This window comes from Sceloporus occidentalis, unplaced genomic scaffold, assembly GCF_023333645.1.
Source record: "Sceloporus occidentalis isolate IW3139 unplaced genomic scaffold, rSceOcc1.0.p SCAF_4, whole genome shotgun sequence".
Classification (NCBI taxonomy): domain Eukaryota; kingdom Metazoa; phylum Chordata; class Lepidosauria; order Squamata; family Phrynosomatidae; genus Sceloporus; species Sceloporus occidentalis.
Window position 1 is genome coordinate 22,028,657 of NW_028316984.1, and position 26,339 is coordinate 22,054,995.

General features: G+C 39.7%; 1 protein-coding gene across 1 annotated transcript; it reads right to left on the minus strand.

The window, feature by feature from the left end:
- Positions 1–142: 142 nt before the first annotated feature.
- On the minus strand, positions 143–25,287 carry LOC149313602 (caspase-10-like). Its single transcript, XM_089519417.1, has 12 exons — positions 25,138–25,287; positions 21,556–21,699; positions 15,849–16,192; positions 15,361–15,460; positions 13,501–13,636; positions 11,367–11,410; positions 8,787–8,820; positions 7,389–7,463; positions 5,192–5,277; positions 4,299–4,410; positions 2,805–3,330; positions 143–878 (listed from the first exon to the last, which is right to left on the minus strand). Exons 3-12 carry the CDS (start codon positions 16,160–16,162, stop codon positions 740–742), a joined length of 1,566 nt encoding a protein of 521 aa, XP_089375543.1. The 5' UTR covers positions 16,163–16,192; positions 21,556–21,699; positions 25,138–25,287; the 3' UTR covers positions 143–739.
- Between the last annotated feature and the right edge of the window lie 1,052 nt (positions 25,288–26,339).

Sequence of the window (26,339 nt, forward strand, 5' to 3'; positions counted from 1 at the left end):
TGGGGGTTCAGTTATTCAATGAGAAGTGGTACTCTACTCAGGAGAAAGCAACAAACAAACAAGTTATAAAACACAGTGATTCTGATCTATTAAATTGTTTTCCAAAAATAAATCAAGCAATGTGGCAATGAAGGCATTCCTATTGCTTTTTTCTCAGAAACAAAGTATTTATTAAGGCAGTCTAGAGGCCACCTAATGTTCAATGATCCTTCTGTGGTGGTCTTGGCAGTGGCAAAAACACGTCATTTCATTCAGGATTCTGTTGGGACCCTGGGCCAAGCTGGTGCATTTTGGAAGCTCACAGTCAGGATGCAAAAGTGATGCTCTCCCTCCCTCTGGCGGTGCTTAGCAACTGATGTTTCCAAGATGTATTTTCAGGTGGAAGTTCATTGCAGAAGCCATAACCAGTGTGAGAGAGGCTTGTCTCTATTAAGTACTATGAAACTAAGTAAAACTCTAAGAAAATTCGTAAGCTTAAGCAGGTGGGACATGATTCACAGCAAACACAGTTGGCTGTAACTTAGTTGACTTAAAGAAAAAAAAATCTTGCTGACAGCTGAGCAGTTAGTGCAAGGTGAAAAGTACCTTCAAAGCATGCTAATACATGAGAGATGTACTGTTCATTTTTTTGTATCACCAGAATCAAACCCCATCATATCTTGAACTGCAGCAAGCCACCTTATTGGCTGTCACTCAAAAAATCCTACAGTGGCTGCAATGGTTGGGGGGGGGGGGGGTTCTATTTAGGCACGGGAAATATCAGTTTTTTCCTGAGGGTGTATGCTGGCTGTGGCATCTGTTTCTTTTGCCCTTGAGCGTCTGCACGTTTGCTTACATCAGCATTGACTTCTGTAAGGATGGACAAGATATCTTCACCCCTGAAAGGAAAGAGTTGAAAAACAAACATCATTAACATGTATTGTTATAATTTTGTATTCACAGTAGTACTGAATTATGAACAAACACCACATATTAAGAGTTATGGCCCTCAACCTAAATATTGTTCTTTAGAATGGTCTTGGATTTATATCCAGTGCTGGCAATTCACTAGCAGAACAAAAAGTGCGGGCAGAATGGATTTCCTATCATGGCCATGTAGCACCCAAAAACTAGCTGAAGTCCCCTTGTGCAACATTATATTGAACTTTGGATTCCAAACTTGCTTCCCCAATGGCATGATCCTAGTTGAACAGAGGTGATTTATATTTCAAAAGTGGAACGAAGGAATCTTATCTGTGAAGCCCACTGCACTTAGCAATTGGGGGGGGGGGGGGGGGGAGGAGAACCAGTAAAGTAAATATAGTCTGTCCTTGCCTTATGGGGGGGGATGCTCCGGATCCCCCCTGCGTAAGGCAAAAAGTGCGTATGCTCAAGCCCCATTACATACAATGAAGCTTGTGCATGCTGTGCGGCCATGCATGTGTGCCATAGGCGCACACGCCATTCTCCCAACCTACTGGCAGCTTCCGCATAAGCCAGAAGCTATGCAAAGTAGTGTTCTTTAAAGATGCCAGAGAGTGCCTTGCCAGATCCCCACTCAAGAACCATCTAGTTGTGCACTGTTTTTCAGAGGTCTGATGACTTTTGGAACAACAAACAAATGGAATGTCAAAGATGACAGCCATTCCAGTTGCTGTTGCTCACCACCAAGTAATATACTTGTCTTGTGATTCCATTGGCAGGGATAACTGCCATCCTGTTCACCATTTCTTTGCCCAATCATTTTACGTTTAAAGTCATCTATGCTAGTGATAAATGTTATAGCATGATGATAGAATGGCTGTGCCATGCCTTTTTTTGGCAGTGCCATGCTTTTTTTTTCTTCTCTCAGATCACCTGCTCAGGGTTCAAAGTCCTCTAATGAGGCCTATGTACAGGTGCCTCCTGTACTGGAAGAATGCTATATTATGAAGGAAAGAGCTTTCGTCAATGTGGCACCCCAGTTAGGCTCCCTCAACTGGTTCAGCCAATTACTATATTTTCAGCACAAGACAAAATTGTTTTTAATTTGCTTTCCGAGACAGATTTTATCTGGCAGTGTTTAATGAGATAATTGGTTATAGACTGCCTTGAAATCTGGATGAGATGGATGAAGAGTATTAAATAAAGAAATGTATCTAATGGAATTGAAAATCGTACTAGCAGAAATTCATTCATGTGGCAAGTTTTTGTTCTCCTCCTCCACCATGCCCCCAAATCTGCTCTGGAGTGTCCTCAACTCACCTACAAGTCAATTTTGCAGGGGTATGGATGGTCTATGGAGGGAAAGGGAAATGTTATACTGACCAAAGCTATTCCATCAGCAGAAAGAACTCACTGGATTCCACCCTTTATAATACAAAGAGCTGATGTGAAGACTGTTAAAATAAGCTACTACAGGTTGAGTCTCCCTTATCAAAAATGCTTTGGACGAGGTGTTTTGGATTTCAGATTTTGGAGTATTTGCATATACCTAATGAGATATCTTGGAGATGGGAGCCAAGTCTAAGCATGAAATTCATTTATGTTTCGTATACACCTTATACACACAACCTGAAGGTTAAGTTTATACATAATATTTTTAAAAATAATTTTGTGCATGAAATAAAGTTTGTGTACACTCAACCAATCAGAAAGCAAAGGTGGCACTATCTGAGCCACCCATGTAGACAATACTTGATTTTGGAATATTTCAGATTTCAGAATTCCAGGTAAGGGATACTTGACTTGTAGTTGTACTAACCAGTTATGAATGCACATTTGATATGATATTAAAAATGTTAAGTTTAAGCAATGCAAAGGCTGATAGATACCATAAGAATTACCTTGGCACCAAGGCCTGAAGCTTGTCACACAGAGCCTGAATGTACCACGTGCCTTGATGAATATGCCTGAAAGAGAGGTAACCATCCACAGTGGCCATGCCAAGGAGAAAGTCTGCTTCGTGAGGTATACTTAAAGTCATCAACTGCGAAGAGGAAAAACCTGAAGACTGTGCATCTGCTCCAAGGTTAGCACGATTGTTGGTATCTGTTTCAAGGTAAACTGGTTGTTGTGTCTTTTCCCCTTGACATGCCTGGATGAAAAACAGCTTGGGCTTTTTTGCTAGTTGCAGACACCGTTTGGCTGTGAAGTAGGACATGATGGTCCGGATTGAAATTAAACATGCATCAGTCCCATAAATTTTTCCAGATTCACCATGAGACAGAATGCAACAAACCAGGCAATCCTTGTCTTTCCAGCTTTCAGAAGATTGCCAATCCTTCAAAATATTTTCCATTTCTACTGAAGTCTTATCATCATACTTTTTCACTTCTAACCCAAGCCATGTAAATACATTTTCCAGTCTCACTGTTAAAAGAGAGGAGGGGGGAAATGAGGAAAAAAATATGAAGAGTTAATAGTAAAATACAACAAGACAAGCATACCAATTTATGCAAAATCTATATTTAAAAAAGGTCCTGCCAGTTTTCTGTATAAAATAGAATAAATGAGTTTTACAGATTTTGTATGCCCCCAACTATTTACCTTTTCCAAAGCTCAACCCCTTCATGCATGGGGCTCACCTTTAAACCCATAGGAAATATCATTAGGTTTTTTAGCCTCCTTCCAAGTATTTTAAGCTCAGAGGCGGCCTTCCATTTTACCTTAAAGGTTTTTTCTGGTACTACAACAGCCTGGGAGGGAAGTCAAAATATGGCAAAATTGCTATAGGGTCTGTGAGACTGATCTTTTTTAAAAGCAAAAATGGAAAACTCTTTGCACTTTGGTGGGGGTGGGCAGCAATGGAGTGGTGATGTATGAGGCTCAAACTTTCCCCACCTTTGCTCTAGTTCCAGTAAGAGAGAGAGAGAGAGAGCATTCCATACGCTGAGCGCAACAAAATATCTTTAGCTTGCTTGACCATCCAAGCTCATTCCAGTCTAGAGGAAAACTAACTGAAATAAACAGCCTCCTCCTTTTCACAAGGCTAAGGCCAAATCTTTCCTTTTTATCTTCAACAAAAATATCCAGCCCTGAGAGGGAAGAAAAAAATAATCAAGGCTGATGACACACCTTTTGCTGAACAAGCTGTTCCTATTTGAATTTTATTTTTAAGCCCATAGACTAGGTAAGGTTCTCTCTCAGGTAGACCAGAAGAAAACTAAACACCTGTTCTAGAGACACATGTTTTCATAGCCCAAAACCACAGAAATTCTGCAGGTTAACAATTATTTTCCTTGCCCTGAATATGCAAAGCACTTTAATGATAAGTTCAAGTAATAAAGAGAGACAAGATACCCAAAGGCAAGCCTATCCAGATTAACCAAGTTACTTACAGGCATCTTTCTGAGATCCAGTCCGCCGGGTGAGGCCTCCTTCAAAATTGATATTATTAAAAATGAGGCAATAGCCCCTGTGCGGCCCATCCATTTTATAGCAATCTGATGTCTGTGGAATAAATAGGAAGGTGGAGAGAACATTAGACTACATGTAAAAACATGTTGCTTATCTGTAACTATTTCTTCGAGTGGCCATTTGCGAATACACACAAATGGGTTATATCTGCAGCTGTGCACAAAACTAGGAAATTTCTGGAATCAATAGGCAAAACTTAGTTTGCAACCTTTTGGCGATAGCTCCCGCCCACCCTTATAAAGCCCCTGGTGTTCCCGCTCTTTCCTCAGTTCCTTTCATCCACTGGCTCTTCACTGCTCCATCCTGAGATACAGCTGAGCAGCACTAACCTATGCAACCAACTCACATCCTTTTTTTTTTTTTTTTTGAGGGATCCTTTTGGTGAACAGCAGAAAGCCATCTCACTCAAAATATCTCTGGCAATAAAAAGCCAGAACTGGAGATCTGTGCACAGAATAGAAGACCCCTTTCCAACTCTGATGGTAGCAAGCCATGATTTGTGCTACAACAAATAAAGGAGATGAATGCCATGAAGTTGAAAAGGGATATTTCAATGTTAAGAATACCAGCCACAACAAAGTTTACTAAATTAAACAGAGTTTAAGCCAAATGTAAGGCAAAGTACTACTCATTTATATTAGGATGTTCAGGAAATTTTATGAGTGTACTTTAACATTGTATTTCAACTGTTAGCTTTATGTGTTTTCTTTTTAATTGTGCTTTGTATTTTAATATGTTGTGACCCACCTTGAGGAGAGGTGGAAAGAAATCTATTATTATTATTATTATTATTATTATTCAGAAGATGACAAACCTTGGCAGAGCTTTTTGATTTATCATCTCCCATAGGCCGGGGCAAGTGGAGTTCTGAGGGGCCAGAGGCATTTCCTGCTCTGACATCTGGAAAGCAATGGCAAACATATAGGTATTTTAGAAATCATGATTTATATTACCTGTGTTTACATTTTTATTTACACTTTACAATTTATGTTTATTAGAATATCCCCATAATTTTTAGGCAATAGTAACAGCCAGTAATTTCATAAAATGGTAAAATCATTCACTTTATTTTTCTTTCCTCAAATATACAGCCCTTCAATAAAATATTCCAAAGCAACACATACTTTCAATTACTAACTGGCAGGCAGCTGCCTTGCTCAGTGCCAGAGGCCTTTTGCAAACAGGAGTTTGACCAAATAAATGAAAATGGCTACTGACTTCACAGTTTAAATAGGAGGATATTATGGAGAAAATGGGATTTTGAAAAACAAAATAAAATCTTAAAAATTGTGACATTTACTCTGTAACCACTGTGATTTTTATTCATACTTCTTTTTCAGATTGAGATTCAAAGTAGTTTACAACAGTTAAAATAGACACAGCTAAAAATTAAGGTCATTCAAAAGTTAAAAATGTAAGTAATAAAATTAAAATCAGTTAAAAACAAAAACATTAAAAAGAAAACAACCAACAGACAATACAGCACACATGCCTGTTCCCCTCTATCAGCCTTCAAAGCCAGCATGGAGGAAAGAAGGAAGAAAGCTGCGAGTACATTTACAGAATTAAAACTACTCAGCCAGCTGCCCCAATATCCAGATACACTTGATCTGGCCACAATGACACATGCCTTGGTTACATCCTGACTGGATTACTGCCGTTGAAGAATGTCCAAAAACTTCATCTGGCCCAAAGAGCGGAAATCAAATAGTTAATGAGAGCTGGTTATAAGACGCTCCCTTACTACACTGGCTAACAGTCTAGGGCACGATTCAAAGTACCATTTGAAGGACTATCTTCTGAAGGAAATCTTTGAAGGAAGCACTTCTCCTAATCCTGACCAGGCAAAAATGGGAAAACAAGGCAGAGTCTTCTTGGTGTATGCCCCCAGACTCTGGGATTCCCTTTTTAGGGATGATAAGCTGGCTCCTTCATTACTGTCCTTTTTTCAGCAGGCTTTTGGAAACTGATTGTTTTACACAAAAAGGACTTTTCCTCATCTGCTATACTTCTTTTATTCTACACTTTTAATATGCAAAGGGATCTTGTATACTTTGAGACTAACTGAAAGATAGAAGTTGGTAGTATAAACTTTTGTAGACTTGAGCCTACTTCCTCAGATCTGCTTGCATACTGATTTCCCAGATTAACATGGCTATGTCTCTCAATTCTAAGCTTTTAAATGATTGTTTAAATTGTTTGAATTCTAGACAGTTAGTTGCTATTTTAATCTCTACCTTCTGTTCATTTTCACTGCATATGTTTCTAATTGTATTTCTTTTTACCTTGTAAGCTTCATAGTTTGAGCTTTAAAAAGGCAACATTTAAAGAAAATTATAAGACAGTTGTGACACCTCAAAAGGTGTACATTTGTCCTACTCCACTACTGCTTTGTTGACAAGGCAAAAAACAAAAACAAAAACACAAACAAGCCAAAACCACCAGGCATACTGACTACTCATGCCATTAGCCTAAGGCACCCAAAACATTTAAACAAGAAGGCTTTTTATAAAGCCTGGGAGAAGACATATCTGCTGGGAGAAGACATATCACGCCCGCATGCTGTGAACCTGAAAAGAACCGGGAAGCAGAGCTCCACCATTCCTGGCAGCAGAAACCAACACAGCTCCTTTAACATCAAACCATTCTTGTGCAGTGGGCCCATAATTTCTGATAAGGAGGAAACAAAGCCATGTGCTGTGACCACACTGGCTCTGAACAGGAAAAAAAATCAGAGCATCTTTTACTTCCTCGCTTGTGGTATGTACCAGAAGACATCACATTTCTATCCTTCCTCTTGTTCCCTGAACATAGAATGAAAGTGACTTTGCTTGGTCAGTATTTTGCCAATACAGGACACTCCTCACAAAGAGGAATACTTGAGAGGTGTACCTCTCTTTCCACATTCTCATGTGCCCTTCATTCTGCTTTCAAGTAGTTTTTGTTTTTCAACTAAATATCTTAATAAAATAATAAAAGCCAGCACCCACAACAAAAATCTCATAACAGACCTTGATTCACTGGTAAAGAATGCAAAGTTTGATTGTGCCACCTCAGGCTCCCAAGTTCTTCAGTGTAAGAATCTGCTTTGAAAGAAAAGGAACATTACCTGATGCCATCATATACTTCTTAAATTTCACCGTCTGCCTTAACAAGAGGCCTTAAACCAGATATTGTCCATGTTTGCACATAACACTAAGCCATGGTTTCTTTAGCCTGGATGGGATTGGTCTGAACAGTCAAACCCCAAAAAACTAATATTTACTTCAGGTTAACAAATCTGAATCTGAAGCCACAATTTGAGCTTTTGTTAAAAATGTTTTTCCTCCATCCCCAAATCCTTGCTTATTCCTAGTTTATTCTGGTTTTTTCTTGCTGCGTGTATTTGCCAAACAGAGCCACCAGAGTAAATAATTCCATGTGATTACCACTGGTATCTTTCTAGGAGCAGTCCCTATTAACTGTGTCTGACTACAAGTTCCTTTCCCTGCACAACACCCCGAAGAGGCCTCCCTTATAAAATACTGTGTGTGGATTTGAGAGGAAAGAGCAACTCTGTGCACCAGAAAGGTTGATCAAGAAAGCTGCAATTTCAGATGCAGTAGTAAAAAACAAAAGAAAACAAAAACCCCTCTTAGGGTGCATCTTTGTTGTTGTGTCCTGTCATTTTCCAACTTATGGCAACCTTAAGACGAACCTCTGAGAGTGTATGACTCATTCAAGATCACCCAGTGGGATTTCATGGCTGAGCAGGGAATCAAATCCTAGTATCTAGGGTCATAGTCTGATGCTCAAATGGCTCTCAGCGTGCATCTACTCTGTAGAAACAATGCAGTTTGACACCACTTTAAGTGCTGCAACTCGATCCTATGGAATACTAGGATGTGTAGTTTACCAGGTCTTTAGCTTTCTCTGTCAAAGAGAGTTGTTACCTCACAAAACTACAAATCCTAGGATTCTGTAGGATGGAGCCATGGCATTAAAGTGGTATCAAAACTGCATTATAGCTATAGTGTACATGCACCCTCAGTGTCAGTTTAAAGCAAGTCACAATCCTACATGATGCTACAGAGCATAACATAAGCATAGATACCCAAAGTGTCTTTTATGCCACCTCTCTGCACACAGTGTCTGGCTGCTACTCAGGCACTCCACATCCTTTCCTGGCCACTAAATCACAATAGCAATGGGCACTGGCACTGTGAAGCTCTCTTATGGGAGAGGGAATCTCCTATCCTATACAGAGATAAAGCACACCAATACTGCTCTTTACTTAAATCTTTTATAAAGAAGCTTAATGACCCTGGGACCAAGCCACAAGAACTTTGTTAGCCAAAACATGTGCCTATATAGGGAAATTAAGGAAATCAGAATACTGCAGCCCACTGCTTTCAACAACAAAAACTTACCACTTTTCTTAGGTGGGTATCCAACAGAAGATTCCTGTTTGAGGGGGGGAAAAGAGATAGGTATCTTAACAGTGTAATCTTATGCCTGCCTACTCAGAAGTATATCCCATTGAGTTCAATTGAACTTACTCCCAATTAAATATATACAGGATTACAATCTAAAGTGGTTTAAACTGGGGTAAGATTTCACTTGTAAATATTCTATGTAAAGCTTTGGCCAAAAGAGTAAGGTGGTCAACATGAATATCAGATCACAAACACTTTATAGTACAGTATTTTTAGATCATTATTTCCATCTTTCTATTTCACTTTCATTTATCTCACCATCACAGTACAGTGCGCCCGCGTCATACACGTGTGCATTATATGTTGGAGGAAGCGGTGCTGTGTGCCAGAAAAAACAGTGGTGTGTGCACACTGCCACCACACCATGCCGCCATGAGCACAAGCCCCATTACTTGTAACGGGACTCAAGCATACGCCCTTTTTCTTCTATGTGGGGGTGCCCGGAACGGATCCCCCACATAAAAGAAGGGCACACTGTATTAATCTGTATATGTTTCCTACATACTGTAGTTATGCTTCCCAAAATGGAGTATTCACATTTTTCATGATTTGTACATAATGGATTTGAAAAACTGAATCCCTATACCTTCACACATCTTGATAAAATAATTTCTGCTTCCTGAAAGGGAAAGTTGGATGGGACAGGTTGGGTAGGCAAGCATCTTGCAGCAAATTCATAAAGCAGCTAAGTTTAGCTTCTGCTAAAACAAAATCAACATATCATTTGAAGGAGCATCTACAGTTCCAGACAAAGCAGCTCAAAGGAGAGCAAAATCCAGGAGAGAACGTCTTTGTTTAGATCAAAGGCACACTGGTGCTTTTTCAATGAAGGAAAACACACACATATATTCAACCCTACATATGCTTGGGATGTAAAACATAAAACAACTGACAGATTAGAAAATGCAGTGTGGACTACAGTACATTGTCATTTTGTACAATTTGGACTTTAGTTAGTCCCATTTTCAAACTTCTCCCTCACCCATGAATCAAGGTCAAATTTGAGGATTGTAACTAAAATCTGTGGGTTGTTTTTCTTATTTCCCTGTATATTTTTTGAGTCAAGGTTCTCAGAACAACAATGGGCTCAGTAATGTGCTAAAATCAAAAGAAGCAAAACATCTGAAGGAAAATCTTGTTAAAATAATCAGAAATTCAGGTTCCAGTGCTAAAAAGATGTTGATGAAGAAGTAATCTTACAGAGCCCAGAAGACTACCTGCTTGGGTCTCGTGTATCTGTAGGATTGCTACCAGCATGCCTTTGATTTAAGAAGTGCCCTTTCCTCAGATGGAATACATTATAAGTGCATTAAAAACAGGGCCTTTTCTGTGATGGTGCCCTGACTTTCCCAAAGAGGGACAAATAGCAACATACTCTTTCCAGCACCCTGTTACCGTTTTAAAACTTGTTTTCGCATTTTAAAGGATTGTATTCCTTTAGATTTCATGTATAATGGCCCATATGAAGGTTTTACTATCTGCCACAGGAGCGGGGTGATCCAGTGAGTGGTTTTTTTTTATTGCAGCCTTGTGGTGACTGTGGTTCAAGAAATTTAGACTGTGGTTTTTACCCGAGGCTGGTATTTTTTTAATCGTGAAATTGGTAATATTATTTTATCATAATAAATATGATCATAATATTTTTAATTAATTATGCCTGTATGTCACTGGAATAGTTCAAATGTTTTGTTTTGTTTTTCTGTTGCAATGAAATTAAGAGGGCTTGAAAGTAAGTAATCACAAATCATTACTTAACTCATTATTTTATAACAAAGGTGTAACTTTCAACTGGAACCTGCCAAGGGATAATCTTGCTTCTTTTGTGCTATAACAGTAACATTTACTTACTTTTATAATTACAAGGATGCGGTTTCACTAAATGGGGTAAGATGGAGAATTACACTGTCAGGTGCAGGCTTGTGCTATACTGTGAGTGCTAAGATGACAGCATGGTAAACGGGAGGGGAATGTATTATGTATCACAGGATAACCAACTGTGGCATTCAGGTATTTGTTTTTTGATGTAACAGAAAAAGTTTTAGCTTCTTTTGAGAAAGAGGAAAGGAAAATGTTTCAGTTCAAAAATTTCAACTACAAAATTACATGGGGAATATAATTACAATTAATTAGACAGGCATACCTCAGTTAACAACATATTGCCAATTAATAAGAGCCCCCTCCCATAATGTTTGGAATCATGGTTGAACAGTCCCTTAAAAAGCCAGCTTCTGTGCAGCTTGGGGGCATGGCCATTAGACAACACAGGCCCCCAGGCCATGCAGAAGCCATACTGATGCTGCTACCAGGGCGCCCAAACCCAGCCCCAAAAGGAGCAGATCTTTTCCACTCCAATTTGGGCCAGCGGCAGAAGGTGCCTGTGGTCCCATGGCATTTTGGGCAGGGGCGGCTTGAAGCCGTCTGTTTCGGCCCTAAATCACACAAAATTAGAAAAGAATATCAAATAGGGATTACAAACCAAACCAAACCAATAGAAAAAGTTTCCTGCTAACATACCCAGAAAGATGATTCTTGAAATCCAGGATGAGAAGGGTGTGATGCTGAGGATTACAAGACAATAGACAATAAATGAGATTTGAGAATTTTACATTCCTTATGCTAAGGTAAAGGTATATTTAATATGTCCTAACAGAATAATTAAAATACATGATCCCAAAACACTGAGCAACTGGCAAAACCACCTCTGAGTATTCCTTGCCTAAGCAAACCCTACAAAATTCATGGGATCACCTAAATCAACAGGCATCATGAAGGCACATACACACATGAAGATTTGATAGGGCTGCAATGTTACACCCTTAGTTGGTGGTATGCCTCACTGAATCCAAGAGTTTTTATTTACAAGTAAAAATGGATAGGACTGCTCTGTAAACCAGTGTTTTTGAAGCTGTCACAAGCGGGGCACCAGCAACTATTTCTCAGTGGGCTAGGGACTGGTACCATAATTGCATTATGATTTGGCTACATTTCTTTCCTTCTGTGATTCTTCAGAAACTTGCAGCTGATGCATTGTGAACCATACAACTGTCCATACACCACCACTTTAATACCAGTGCAATAAAATAATATACAGAATAAATTTTAAGCACTAAGTTATGAAAAGCAGCAGTAACAACCTCCCACCCCCACTTTCCCTCTGATACTACTGAAAAGAATTCCACTAGTAAACAAGATATATGTGGAGGGAGTGTCTTCCTTTAAAAGAAAAAAAAAACCCTCCCACGGCCTTTGCCACCACTGTGGCAGCAACACATTCAGCAGCTCTGAGGAATTCCCTCAAGATCCCTGGAAAAGCTGCCTGTACCATGTAGTTGTGAGTTCCCCATCTTTTTGTAGACAAAGGCCAACCTCAATTTCGGAGACATCTACATTCCAGAAGTGGGCAGGGTCAAAGCCAAGGAATATATTTTGGCTCAATGTTCTCACTGTCACTGATTAAGACTTAGGAAAAGGATTCCAACCTTTCAAAATTGAGAAACAAAGTTTAAAAGACTGGGAAGTCACCAAAGGATGACATCATGGGGACAGTCCTTTAGGGGAACTCCAGATGATCAAACTGGTTCACTGAGAAAGTCAGAGGTTTCCTAGCCATGCTTCAGTATAGTCTAGAATTTGCTTCTGTTTCATGCCAAATGTTAGCATTCAATGTAAAAACGCCCATTTCTGATATTTGAAAAAGTAAAGTATAATTTTTTCATTAATAATAATAATAATTATTATTATTATTTATAACCTGCCTCTCCCTGTGTTGGATCAAGGCGGGTAACAGCATATAAAAAGAGAAAACAATAAAATCAAAGGCACAGAAACGGTAGATAAAAGTACACTAGATTCCATATTCCCACTCCCCCCCCCCTAAAATTAACATTAAAACCAATTCCCAAACAATGGGCAACAAAATCAGTCAAGAACAAATCAGTCCAAAGAGAACAATTTAAGCAACTGGAGAGTGAGAATAGGGGATCCTTGAAAGAAGCTCAGTATGGGAGCTCACTGATGAGTTCACACTTAATACAGTAGCCCCTCCCAATTCATGGGGGGATCTGTTCCAGACTCCCCACCCACAAAAATGGCAATTTGCAAATATTCGAGTCCCACTGAAAATAATGGCGTGCATGCCCAAGGTGCACACCACCATTTTGTCCCTCCCCACAAAGAGCAAGACCGCAAACTCCCAAGTTCACAAAAGGGAGGGACAACTGTACTCAGTTTTATTCTCACCATACTCCGGGTGATTAAAAAAAATGGGGCAGGGGAGAAAGCTTGACTGAAACCATTTCATTTTTTAAAAAAGAACTTTTTCTGTCCTTAAAAAAAAAAAAGGCCTTGCCATAATTCACCCACTCCTGGTATGCTACAGAAAGGAGGATATTGTATGGTTTAAATCAAGAGCAGAGAATGTGGTGTACAGACAAACATTAAGGTAGGTGTTCTCAGCTTTTGATCCTCCAGTTGCTTTGTACTGCAGCACCCAGAGGTCTCTACCCGCATGGCCAACGGTAACAGATTCTGAGAGATTACGTCCAAAACATCTGGAGTACTAAAGACTGAGAGCCAGCATATTAAAATGAGTGGAATTATTTTCATTTCAGTGAATATGATACAAGATGATGTACTCAAAATCATATACCTGTTCTCTGCTTGTATCTCTCCACTTTCTTCAGGAGATCAGGTGATATTTTCTCACAGATTATTTCTAGTTTATCTGTCTTAGTTTCTGCTAAAAGGTCTTGTTTCTCCAGGGAAGTCAGCAATTCTAAAGCAGACTAAGAGAGAAAGTAAATGTAATGTCTAGTCCTTGTTTATACCTCCATCAATATTGGATGCTGCTGCCAGACTGCAAAATTAATGTAGTTTGACAATGCTTTAACTGTCATGGTTCCATCCTATGGGATCCTTGTATCTGTAGTTTGTTGTGGCACTAGAGCTTTCTGGAAGAGTAGGCTAAATATCTCACCAAACTCCAATCCCAGAATTGAGACATAGCAGTTAAAGTGGTATCAAACTGCATTAATTCTGCAGTGTAGATGCAGCCTGAGTCAGCAAATCTTGCCCTGTCTTTGGAAACCATTCACAGGAGTCAAAAGGCCTAATATACTTCCTCTGTACCTTAATTAATGGAAATGACAAAAGTATTTCTAAAACTCCAACACAATCTGCAAAGATACTCTTTTCAGAAACATTGAATTTGGACTCCAAAAAAACTCTACTGAGATCTTCTCTGGTTTTGTGGCCATTCAGAGGTGCTGCATGAATATGGCCACTGCCCACATAAAGTTAGTGAAACCCTGTGATGGACATCAGAGGTCTGACTCTGGATCATCATTACATGGATAATAATAATAATAATAATAATAATAATAATAATAATAATAATAATAATAATATTTATTTATAGACCGCTATTCCGCATTGATCATAGCGGTGTACATTAAAATTGCAATACAATTAAAAAAAAATTGCAAGGCCTCTCTCCCCCTCAAGATGCTGGTTGGAGGAGGGCTCTTTGTCTTCCAGGATGGAATGGGGCTCTTCTTTATGTTAGCTTCCTGGCTTTTAGTTAAAGCTAACTGAGGCTAAACATCTCATGTTTACATGTTGAATGTTTACATGTAATTTTTATGAAGGTTTTAAATGTATTTTATATATACAGGGAATATATTTCATATAACATTTTAGCCAGAATATGATCTAGTGGTCACAGTCTTTTGAAGCACTGCAAGTATACCTGTTGTATCTCCTACAGACAGAATTACCTAAAGAGACTGTCCAAGTCCACCCCCTAAACCAGGACTGAGTAAACCAAGACTGTTTTCCTCCAGATGTTGAGAAATAGTAGTAAAGGCTGAAGGGAAACGGAGTCCAAAAACACCTAGAGGACTAAAGGTTCTCTCACCCTCCCCTAAACTATTGCAGAGAAGTCCCCTTAAGGTAATCCTCCCTTCTTTCCCTTTTAGAAGTGACCATTTGTGTGAATGGGGTACAAGCAACAGTCAAGCCATGGCACTGCAATCCCCTTGGAATTCTTTTATTTCTCATTGCCACTTTACCATAACCCCATCACATAGCAAAATTACATACAACCATGCCCAGAAGAATTTTACTTTAATATCACCACAGCTGATCAACCAACCCTGGCTAGAATATCTATATCCCACACAGCAAATATTTGTCTGAAGACCTTCATTCATATGCCACTGTTGCATAACAGTTAATTTTTCTTACATGCCGAACCACCACCTCATGTTGTGGGTTATTCCACAATTAGCATACCTGAGTAGTACAGCAGAGAAGAATCACATCACCTCAGACTTTTTATTGGTAGTGGTGATATTTATTAGCATCACCATCAGCGGATGTATCTCATATTTTATCTTGCCCCCTTCTTTTACTTATAGTCTACTACCAACATCAATGTATAATCACTGTTTGTTTTTGCTAGCGAATACTCTGGATTTCTTTTATTATATAGTCTTTGTACTTCACTCACTGTAGTAGACTGCTTCTTTGGAATATGGTCCCTCAAAAGGAACATGGCGTTCTTCACATCTTCCTCAGTGAGCCCCTCAGATATTTCATACAGCATCTGTCTGTGTGAAAAATCAGATAAGGTGAGCCAGATATTATTATACAAGTATGGAGCATATATTCTCCCTTTAGCATCCTACATATCACAAACCTTCACAGTAATGGAATGGAAGCTCTGATGTAACTTATTCAAACATAGGACCCAGTCTTCCCCCAGGTCAGAGGTAGGGAGCCTTGGGTCTTCCAGTTGTTTTGAACTCCAACTCCAACATCCCCTTAGCATTAGTCATACTAGTTGAATCTGTTGGGAGTTGCAGGCCAAAACATCCAGAGTCAATAGTTCCCCATCTGAATCAAACAGGAAAAATGTTTTGATGTGCATCTGAAGGAAGGCAGACTATCAATTCCTGTTTTTCAGACAGAAGGAATCTTCATGTCTACAAGACTCACCGATACTCAGAGACCATCCCTCTCAGAGGCAGTTTGTCTTGAACCTCCTCTTTGGTGTAGCCAATTTTTTGAAGTAGGAAAATACACTTAATCCTGTAAAGAAGTTCTGCTAGGAGAAAAGTATCCTCTTTATTTAAAAAGTTCTTTTTCATGAGGAGCTGGAAAATATCCTGTGCTGACTCCACTGTTTCCAGCTTCTTTAAGGAGATAAAATCACTGCAAAGAAATTTCAGGGCATCCACATCTTCCTTTCCAAGATTGTCATCAATTGCCAGAAGCTGCTGGTGAAACTTCATAGTGTTATCTTCTTCCATGATGGCTGCTTTTCTTAGACACTAAGATTCCTAAAAGCAGAGAGAGATGAAATGACTGAAAAACAACAAACATGCTGGTGTGGGGAAAAAATCAAGAATTGGGAACAGCAATTTTTTGCACTACAACTCCCAGAAGTCCCTAGCATATTCTGTGGTAGTGAATACATGTATATGTGTATTAAGTTGTCTGCTGACTTATGGCGACCCCATGAATTTCATAGTGTTTTTAGGCAGGGAATACTTAGAGGTCATTTTGCTGGTTGGTTCCTCTGAATTTAGCCTACAGCACCTGGGATTCACTGATGTTCTCTCAACTAAGTACTGACCAGGACTGACCTTACTTAGTTTCCAAGATTCATTGCCTTTAAGGCATTTAGGTCCCTTATAGCATACTAGCTGGAAACATGAGGGAGCTATATAGTCCAAAAAACTATGATAAACACATATACACATGAACAAGTATTGGAAATGTTAAAATCAGGAACATATCCTCTGTACTCCTGAATTGGCTTAAAAAGAAGCTGTTAGTGTGAGGTAAATTATTTTGTCCAAGCTAAACAGAAGTTAAGAGCCACCATGATACTGTGGTTTAAATATTGGATTAGGACTTTGGGAGACAATGGTTCAAATTCCCACTCAGCCATGGAAACCCATTGGGCAACCTTGGGGAAGTTACACTCTCTCAAGAAGAAGGGAATGGCAAACTCTGAATAAATCTTGCAATGAAAGCCTATGAATGTCAGGGTCATCATAAGTCAGAGTCCACTTGAAAGGACATAACAGTAACAAATTAGAAGGTAAACAATTCAGCAGAGACTCAAACAAGTGAAGGAAGAGGATTGTTGTTGTTGTTAGCCGCCCCTGAATCCTCAACCTATGGCAACCCTGTGCATGAGACATATTCAGGCCGCCCTACCATCTACTGCTTTCCTTAGATCTTGTAGATTCATCCCCTTAACCTCCCTGATTGAGTCTATCCATCTAGCATGCAGTCTTCTCTTTCTGCTGCCTTCTACCTTTCCTAGCATTATTATCTTTTCCAATGATTCATGCCTTCTCATGATGTGGTCAGTTTAATCATCTTGGCTTCCAGGGAGAATTCAAGCTTGATCTAGAAAAGCCAAAGGTGTTGTTCACGTCTGCAATCTTCCATCTGTGAGGACACATATGTTCATGTGGGTGCTGAGCTATGCTTAGAAACAGAACTTGAAAATGTTACTTGCAGGACAACTTTAAGAATGCCCCAGCCCAAATAGACCTGGAGTCCAAAACAGTAAGTAACTTTTATGAGTTACAATTAGAACTACTGAAACAGTCTAAGCTCCCACTTTGTTCACGATAAGATTATAGCAATTGAATTTAAAAGTACAGATACCACAATGGTGAACTCTCTCCCTCTCCCCTCCCTCTCTCTTCCATGACCTCCCTCACTGCACAGAAAAAAGAGCTGGGACTGAGTGTCTGTATCATTTTACAAAAATGTTTGAATGCCACCTTTTTGATAAAAAATAAATAAATATATGAAGGCATCTAATGCTAATAAATGCAAGCTTCAAAATCCTGTACCTTAATCTAAAATTCGCTAGAACATTAGATTAGGGTATACAAGCACAGATTAAAGATGAATAACATTTTTCTGTAATATACAGGGTTCACTTATAGTATATTGATCTGAGCTTGCTGCTCAAGAACCATCTTACGTATTTTTTATTGCACAAATGACTCCTGGGCACCAGAATCTGGGAGATCTCCCAAAATGTACATGAGGACCTCCAGGGGTTGTGCACTCCCAAATAATATGGTACCTGAATTATGAAACCATTTTAGTGTTTAAAGGCCTTCACTTGCCTATGAAAAGGCAAGAGAAGGCACTTTGCAATCCTGGAAAGGTTTATCACTGATTTTTTTATTGTTTTTTAAATTTTACTATTGTGACCTTAAGGGCATTTATAGTTTTACTCTGTTGTTCTTGTATGCCTTCAAGTCATTTTTGCCTTATGGCAACCATAAGGCGAACCTCTATGTGTGTATATGTGCCTTCAAGTAGCTTGTCAACTTATAGCAGCCCCATGAATTTAATAGGGTTTTCTTATGCAAGAATTACTCAGAGGTGGGTTTGCCAGTTCCTTCCTCTGATATATGGGCTACAGCACCTGCAATTCATTGAAGGTCTCTCGTCTAAGTACTAACCTGCTTGGCTTTCAAGATGAGAGGAGATCTGGTGCCTTTAGAGTATTTAGGCTACACAAGATGAACCTATCACAGGGCTTTTCTTGAGCAGATTTCTTTGGAGGGAGTGTTCCCTTCCCTTTCTCTGAGGCTGAGAGACTGTGTTTTGTCCAAGGTCACCTAGATGGTTTTTATAGATGACAGCAGATTCAAACACAGGTCTTCAGAATCCTAGTCAAACAGGCAAACCACTACACAACAATGAGTCTCATGGATATCTTATGATTTTTCTGTTGCCTTCCTGTGATGCTGGAAGAAGGGTGAGATACAAAACTATGCCAGAAAATAAAAGACTGGTAGTAAATCTCTATGCAAACTGGTCAGTTCCAAAGTGTTGGCCTAGGATGCTGGGTGACCAGGTTTCCAATCCTCACTCAGAAACCCATTGGGTGCCCCTGAGCAAGTCACACTCTTTCAATTTCAGAAGAAAAGAAGGGCAAAAAAATAATAAAAAAATATGAATAAATTCTGACAAGAAAAAAAACTGTTATAAATTCACTTTGGGATTGTCATAAATCGGAAATGACTTGAAGGCACACAACAAGTTTGACTTAGTTGTTATTGTGTGCCTTCAAGTCAAATCTGAAGGGCCCTCCTAAGGCCCACTTCTGAAAAGAATAAGATTATTGTCTCATGACAATTTGCTGTTTTAGGCTAATTAGTTTATATTAGAAAAGTTGATGCTGTTGTTGATGCTGTGTGCCTTCGAGTCCTTTATGACTTATGGTGACCCTAACATAAACCTACCATGGGGTTTTCTTGGCAGAATTTGTTCAGAGGAGGTTTGCTCTTGCTTTCCTCTCAGGCTGAGAGGACGTGACCTGCCCAAGGTCAGTCAGGTGGTTTCCATGACTGAGTGGGGATTTGAACTGGTCTCCTAATGTCAGTCTAATACTTAAATCAATACACCATCCTTGCTCTCTGGCTGGATCTACAATCTCATGACTTTTGGTACTCATGTTTATGTTCATTAATGGATGACTGTGACCCCAAAGCATACCTTATAACTGTTCATGGTACTGAGAAATGACAACTGCAGCTCTCTGTCAGTCGCAGAATACACCAAAATATTTGTGGCAGGACCAGAGGGACCTCTCTAGCTGCCTCTCTCAATGCACCCCATGCCTGGAAGAGTGCAGCAACTGTAACTTCCTAGAACTTCAATCTGTGGCACTTTTGGTTGAGGTGCTACCTGTCTTAAGAGGTATGTTTTTGTGGGATGGTATGGGAGCCAGAGTGGTGTAGATGTTTGAGCTTTGGATTATGACTTTGGAGACCAGGGTTCAAATCCCAGCTTCGGCAAGTCACACTCTCTCTCAGCCCCAGAAGATGGCAATGGCAAACCCTCTCTGAAGAAACATGTCAAGAAAACTCTATGATAGATTCACCTTAGGGTCACCAGAAGTCAGAAAGGCACCCATCAACAACAATCAGCAGAAATAGCTACCATGACAGAACTCCATTGCTGTAGCTATGTTTGCTGATGCAGGATCTCAGCCATCTTTTTCTTCTTTACTGAGCCTCCTCACATCTCTATCATCCTAAGATAAGGAGTACTCTAACTCACTTATTTATTAATAGTTATGCTGGTTTTAATCGGGGTGTTTTATTGGGATGATTGTTTTTTTTAATCTGTATTATATTATATTTGTACTGTCTGTAAACCGCCGTGATCGCAGGAACGGCGGTATAGAAATAAATTTTCAATCAATCAATCAATCAATTCCTCCTTAGTTTTGCATAAGCTCCTTTCTGCTCATGCATGTTGTTGTATGCCTTCAAGTAGTTTCTGACTTACGGTGACCCAGAGGCAAACCTAGCATGGGTTTTTCTTGACAAGATCTGTTCAGAGGGGGTTTACCTTTGCCTTCCTCTAAGGCTGAGGAAATGTGACTTAACCAAGGTCACCTGGGTGTTTCTATGGCCGTGTGGTTTTGAATTCTGGTCTCCAGAATCACAGTCCAACACTTAAACCACTACACCATGCTAGATCAGGTATGTAGATCTACATTATAGTTTACTGTCATATGAAAATGCTGCCATTGACTAAACAATAAAAACTAAATGAGATGACCTAATTTATGAAAAAGGAGCCGTGAAACAAAATAAATGCAATAAGAAATTAACTTTCATAAAGAAAAAATACAAATAAATCATGGGTGATTTTAGAAATGAGAGTAAGTTTTTCCTCAAAGGAACAAATTATGATAAGGAAATGCAATCAGTCCTTTAATGATGATGATGATGATTTATTTATAGCCCACCCAATCACAAGGAATCCGGGCGGGTTACAGCAATAATACACAAACATTGGCAACAGGGCATGGGATTTCATTTCCTTTCAGCCTCAGTCAGGCTGGCCAATGGTAAGGCATGATGGAAGTTGTAGTTCAGCAACATCTCTAGAGTAAATCTTGTGTGCCTCTCTGAGTCATTTGTCAATAAACATCACCATCCTCCAGGTAAATGCACCAACCACAGAAGCAGAAAAAATTGAGAATTTCTACAATGGAGTCCATGAAGAAATTGACAACACACCAAAATAGGATTGCATGACAATCATAAGTGAGTTGAATGGCAAAGTAGGAAACAGACCAGGATCAAAGACTGAAGAGATTTTGGCTCAATGCAAGAAATAAAGCAGGAGAGTTTTGCAAGGCTAACCATCTATTCATTGCAAAAACCTTCCTACAACCAGAGAGGAGACTCTACACACAGACATCACCAAACGGCCAATATAAAAACCAAATAAGCTACACAATAAGGGACAGATGGAGAAGCTCCATTCTTGTAGCAAAAAATGAATTCTAGAACAGATTAAGCCTGAGCTCTTCCTGGAAGCGAAGATGACTAAACTGAGGTTGTTGTACATACTTTGAACACATCATGAGAAGGCACCAGTCACTGGAAAAGGCAATGATGCTGGGAAAGGCAGAGGGCAGTAGAAAGAGATGAAGACCACATGCCAAAAGGGTGGATTCAATTAGAGAAGCCACAAGTGTGAGCCTGAAGAACCTGAGCAGAGCAGTTAAGGACAAGGGGGTCTTGGATATGTCTCATCCACAGAGTCACATGTCAAGGTCGCCTTAAAGGCAGTTAACAACAACAACAACCTCTATAATATTTTCCCAGGATCTAAGATCACTACAACAGTTTTTCCCCACCTTGGTAAGGCTTCCAACATCCATCTGAAGGGCAGAAATTCTGACTAATACCAAGAAAGCTTAAGCCAATTCTTTAAAGCAGCAGGGTGTTTCTAGTGTTACTCTTTCTGCTCAACTCTGCCTTGGCTCAGTCTCCATCCTCACCTGTCCAGAAAACAAAGCACAAAATCAAAATGAAAGGCCCAAGACTAATAAATTTAACTAAAGTCAGATAATTATTAGGGAAACTAGACTTTTTTACATGGTGAAAAAGCCACGCCTGTTTGATACGTAATGTAAACAATTTGAATAATACAATTGTTTCTCCTTTTTACATAAAAAAACTCTTAACTAAGGGTATTTGGTGAAGAAAATGATCTAAACTTAAATCCTGCTACTACTCCTAGGTACAGAAGATCCACTGAATCAACTGCAAACCAACACTTATATAAATCCTGCTATTTGTTGGGGCTAGCAACTAGTTTTACGATTCAGTTGAGAGATTAGCATTAAGCCCAATACATCACTAGACTGATATTAAATAATCTAATTATTACTCAAGGACATTTTTCTATGAACAATTTTAATTTTTTTCAAACACCGTTCATATTTTTAAAAAAACAAATATTATCCAGTTTCCATCCACCCTGTCACCTAAGGATTTTGTATTTTCCCTTTGGTGATGAAATACTCTGCAATCAGACCACAGGATTACAGTACAAAACCCATGATATGACGTAACAATCCTCCCATTCCTTTCCACGGCACCTCTAATGGTATTTCACCGATTACATCACATTGAAGGTGAGCTCTATATCTCATCATGATTCGGGATGCAGAAAATCCCAAGCAGAAGCTTTGTTCTGAAGGGGTATGCTTGTATTTTAGGGAAGAATTTGTACTTAGCCTGTACCACAGTTGGGGAACATGTGGTTCTACAAAAGTTATTAGACTGCAACTCCTATTATCCTCACAACTGACTGTGCAGGGCTGACAGGATTTGCAGTCTCAACAGCATGTAGAGGACTATACCCTTCTCTTTCCTATTCTATCTCCTACACTTTGGTGGCATCCACAACGTAGAAATAATCCAGGTTGACAACTGTCATGGCTCAATACTACAGAAATCTGGGAATTATAGTTTTGTGAGACATTTAGTCTTCTCTGTCAGAGAGCTCTGGTGCCACAACATATTACAACTCCCAGAATTCCATAGCACTGAGCCATGACAGTCATAAGTGGTGTCAACCTGGATTATTTCTACAATGTGGATACAGCCCCAGTGTTACAATCCTCACATAGAGGACCCTTTGACTCATAACTTTGTGCATTGAGGTGTATATGCCATGCTACAAAACAAAGGTGATGGCAGTAGGCCAAAAAGGCAGAACAAATTTAGACACAGGGCCAGGTACAACAGTTTTAAGGGGTGAAACCACACACATACATACTGCATATGAGGAATCACGCACATTGAAAGTGTCACTAGTTCCTCCAAATCTAGTGACAGTTACTTTTCCTGGTACTAACAAATCAGCGTTCAGTGGAGTCAATGGATTTTCTTGAGTGTCTAATGAAGTCTCTTCACTCATCAGGCTAACGCTGGAATTTCATAATCAACACTAAAGTTTACTAGTATTTATTCAGGAAGTGAATATAATTTCCTTTTGAGTAAGCATATGTAACGGAACTGCGTCGCTCAAGAAACAAAGAGGTGACTTCAGAGCTTTAAAGTGACAAATGTATAGGCTGCACTTTCTACACATGCTTAGAAAATCTAAATTTTGCAAAGCTCCTTTGAACAATTAAGAAGTTTTCTTCCCTTGATTAATCAGGCAACATTTTGCTCAATGCTAATTTTGAAAATCGAAAGTGACTTCTGGAGATTCAGGAGGGCAGGGAAGGTGCCATCTTAGTAGGCCAACCTTATCTCACAGAAGGACTATGCCTCTTCTAAAATGGTGGCTGGGGAGATGTAGCATCAATGAACAGAATAATCCAAAGTCAATGACAATAACAACAAGCTTTCTTGTGGCCCTGAAAGGCTCCCCAATTTTATTTGGCTTAAACTCTCCTTTCCTTGGAGATCTTAGCTAGCCCAGGATAGTTTTATACAAAATGAAACCTTCTGATTTTTTAAGGTGCCACAAGGTTTTGCTGTTAACAAACTAACATGGCTACTATTCCCCTGGAAAGTGTTACACAACAATAATGCTCCCCCATCCCATTTTAGGTTGTTCACATCATGTTATCACCAACAAGAAAGAAGTTAAACTGCTGTTATATTTCTGAGTGATTTTATAAAAGCTGGGGAAAAGAAGGAAGGTAAGAAATTAGCCAGGGAAAACCCTTCCACTTCTATGGAGGCCAAGGACATTTGGGATGTGTCTTGTGCCTTTAGCAAAACAAAAACCACATAACAACATTGCTGTGCTGTGTTGCAGGTTGTTGTTGTTGTGCTGTTGAACCATAAAACGCCTAAGGCGGGATATAAAAGTGTAACTAATAAAACTGAAAAATATCAGCTAATTTGGTTAGATGTGTCTTCAGGGCTTTCCACAAGCTTTTATGGGAGGTTTCAAATCCCTGCTCAGCCATGGAAACTCAATGGGTGACATTGGGGGAGTCACACTCTCTCAGCCTCAGAGGCAAACCCCTTCTGAATAAATCTTGCCCAAAAACCCCACCCATGAAAATATAAAGCTCAAAACACTTTATATCGATGTAAACCCATGCTTTGCAGTCATGCTCAACAACATGGAGGACGTTTTGCGACTCCTCCTGAACTTCTTGTCTTCATTGTACATTAGTTAGTATTATTTTAGAGATGTTTTTGATTTTGTAATGCAGTTGTTTTAGATTGTGCGCCATTTAACAGGTTTCATTTGTTTTTTCATTTTATTGATCCTTACTATGTAAATAAAGCGTTGTGTAAATTTTACAGCGCTCCATTAATAAATGTTAATAATAATAACTGAAGGCTGAAATGGAGGACACATCCTGGAAAGGGAGGACGACCTCTGGCTGCCTTGTTCTTAGTCTTGCTCCAAATGGAGGGCGTTTTGAGAGCTCCTCCTGGATGGGAAGGCTGAAATTGGAGGACAAGACCTGGAAAAAGGAGGACGACCTCTGTTCACCTTGCTCTTGACCAAAATGGAGGACGTTTGGGGGGACTCCTCCTGGACAGGAAAGCATAAAAATGGAGGACACGTCCTGGATTTATTACATTTCTGAGGAAACTTTCTGCCACATCCCTGCAGTGCTAAACACAACAACAACAACAACAACAACAACAACAACTTTCTCTTTGCGAAGGAAATGGGCTGATTTCCTGGAAACAAGAGTCTTTAACAGAGTCGGCTGCATCCACACTGGAGGAATAAATAACCCGGTTTGGCAGCGCTTTAATTCTTTGGCGCAAGGCTATGGAATTCTGGGGCCCCACAACAAATTCCAACTCCCAGAATCCCATTGCCTTGAATTAAAGCGCTGCCAAACCGGGTTATTTATTTCCCCAGTGTGGATGCAGCCAACACATTGAAATACAGAGAGAGAAAGAGAGGGAGAAAGAGGGTTCATGCGTAGCCGAGCCCCAAGATTTACCTCCGAGTCCATTCGAGAGAAAGAGGGCCTAAAATGGCGCCCCTCTTCGTCGAAAGGTCTAAAGTAATGGAAACCCTGAATGATTTGGGCTCCTTTTCCACGAGGAGGAGGCCTGGCGGCTCTCAAAATGGATCTCGTTTTTGAATTTCCTGGTTTTAGGCAGCCGAAGAGGCGCCGCCCAGGGATGATGGGAGTGGCAATACTAATAATGGTGGTTCCCTCCCCTTGGAGGACATAGAAGGAAAAGGGAGGAGAAAGGAGATGTAAACCCATGCTTCTCAGTCATGACTCAAAATGGAGGACACTGGAACAAAGTGGAGGAGGGCATTCCCACATAAAAGCTTAAAACACTCATAGAGATGTAAATGCATGCTTCTCAGTCATGGCTCAAAATGTAAATTCAGTGCTTCTTAGTCCTGGCCAAAAGGGAGGACACTGAAGAAAAAGGGAGGATGTAAAACACTCAATAGAGAATGGGAATTCATGCCTCTGAGGCATGCTCAAAATGGAGGACACTGAAGGGGGAAAAGGATATTCCCAAATAGCTCAAAACACCCAAAGGAATGGAAATTCATGCCTCTCAAATGCTCAAAAGGGAGGACGTTCCCACATAAAAAAAATCAAAAACACTTATATAAATGTCAATTCTTGCTTCTTAGACCTGCTCAAAATGGAGGACACTGAAGGGAAAGAAAGAACTTGACCAAATAAAAGCTCAAAACACTCAGGAATGAATGGAAAGCCATACTTCTTAGACCTGCTCAAAATGGAGGACACTGAAGGAAAAGGGGGGGGGGGATGCTACCAAATAAAAGCTCAAAGCACTCATAGCAATGGAAATGCATGCCTCTCAAATGCTAAAAATGGAAGACATTGAAGAGAAAGGGAGGATATTCTGAAATAAAAGCTCAAAGCACTCATAGCAAAGGCTCAGAATGGAGGACGTTGAAGGAAATGGGAGAACATGACCAAATAAAAGCTCACAACATTCATAGGAATAAAAATTCATGCTTCTTAGTCACGCTTAGACCAATGCATCTGTAGAACAGTTTAGAGGCAAAAATCAACCTCGAAAACGCTTCTAACATTTTTCTAGGTTTTAAAAAAACCTTATTTACAGTGCTTTTTAAAAGCACTTTGAACCTTCATTTTTCTGGCCTTCTTTATTGCAAAATCATTAGGGTGGGAGAGAGGAATTGATT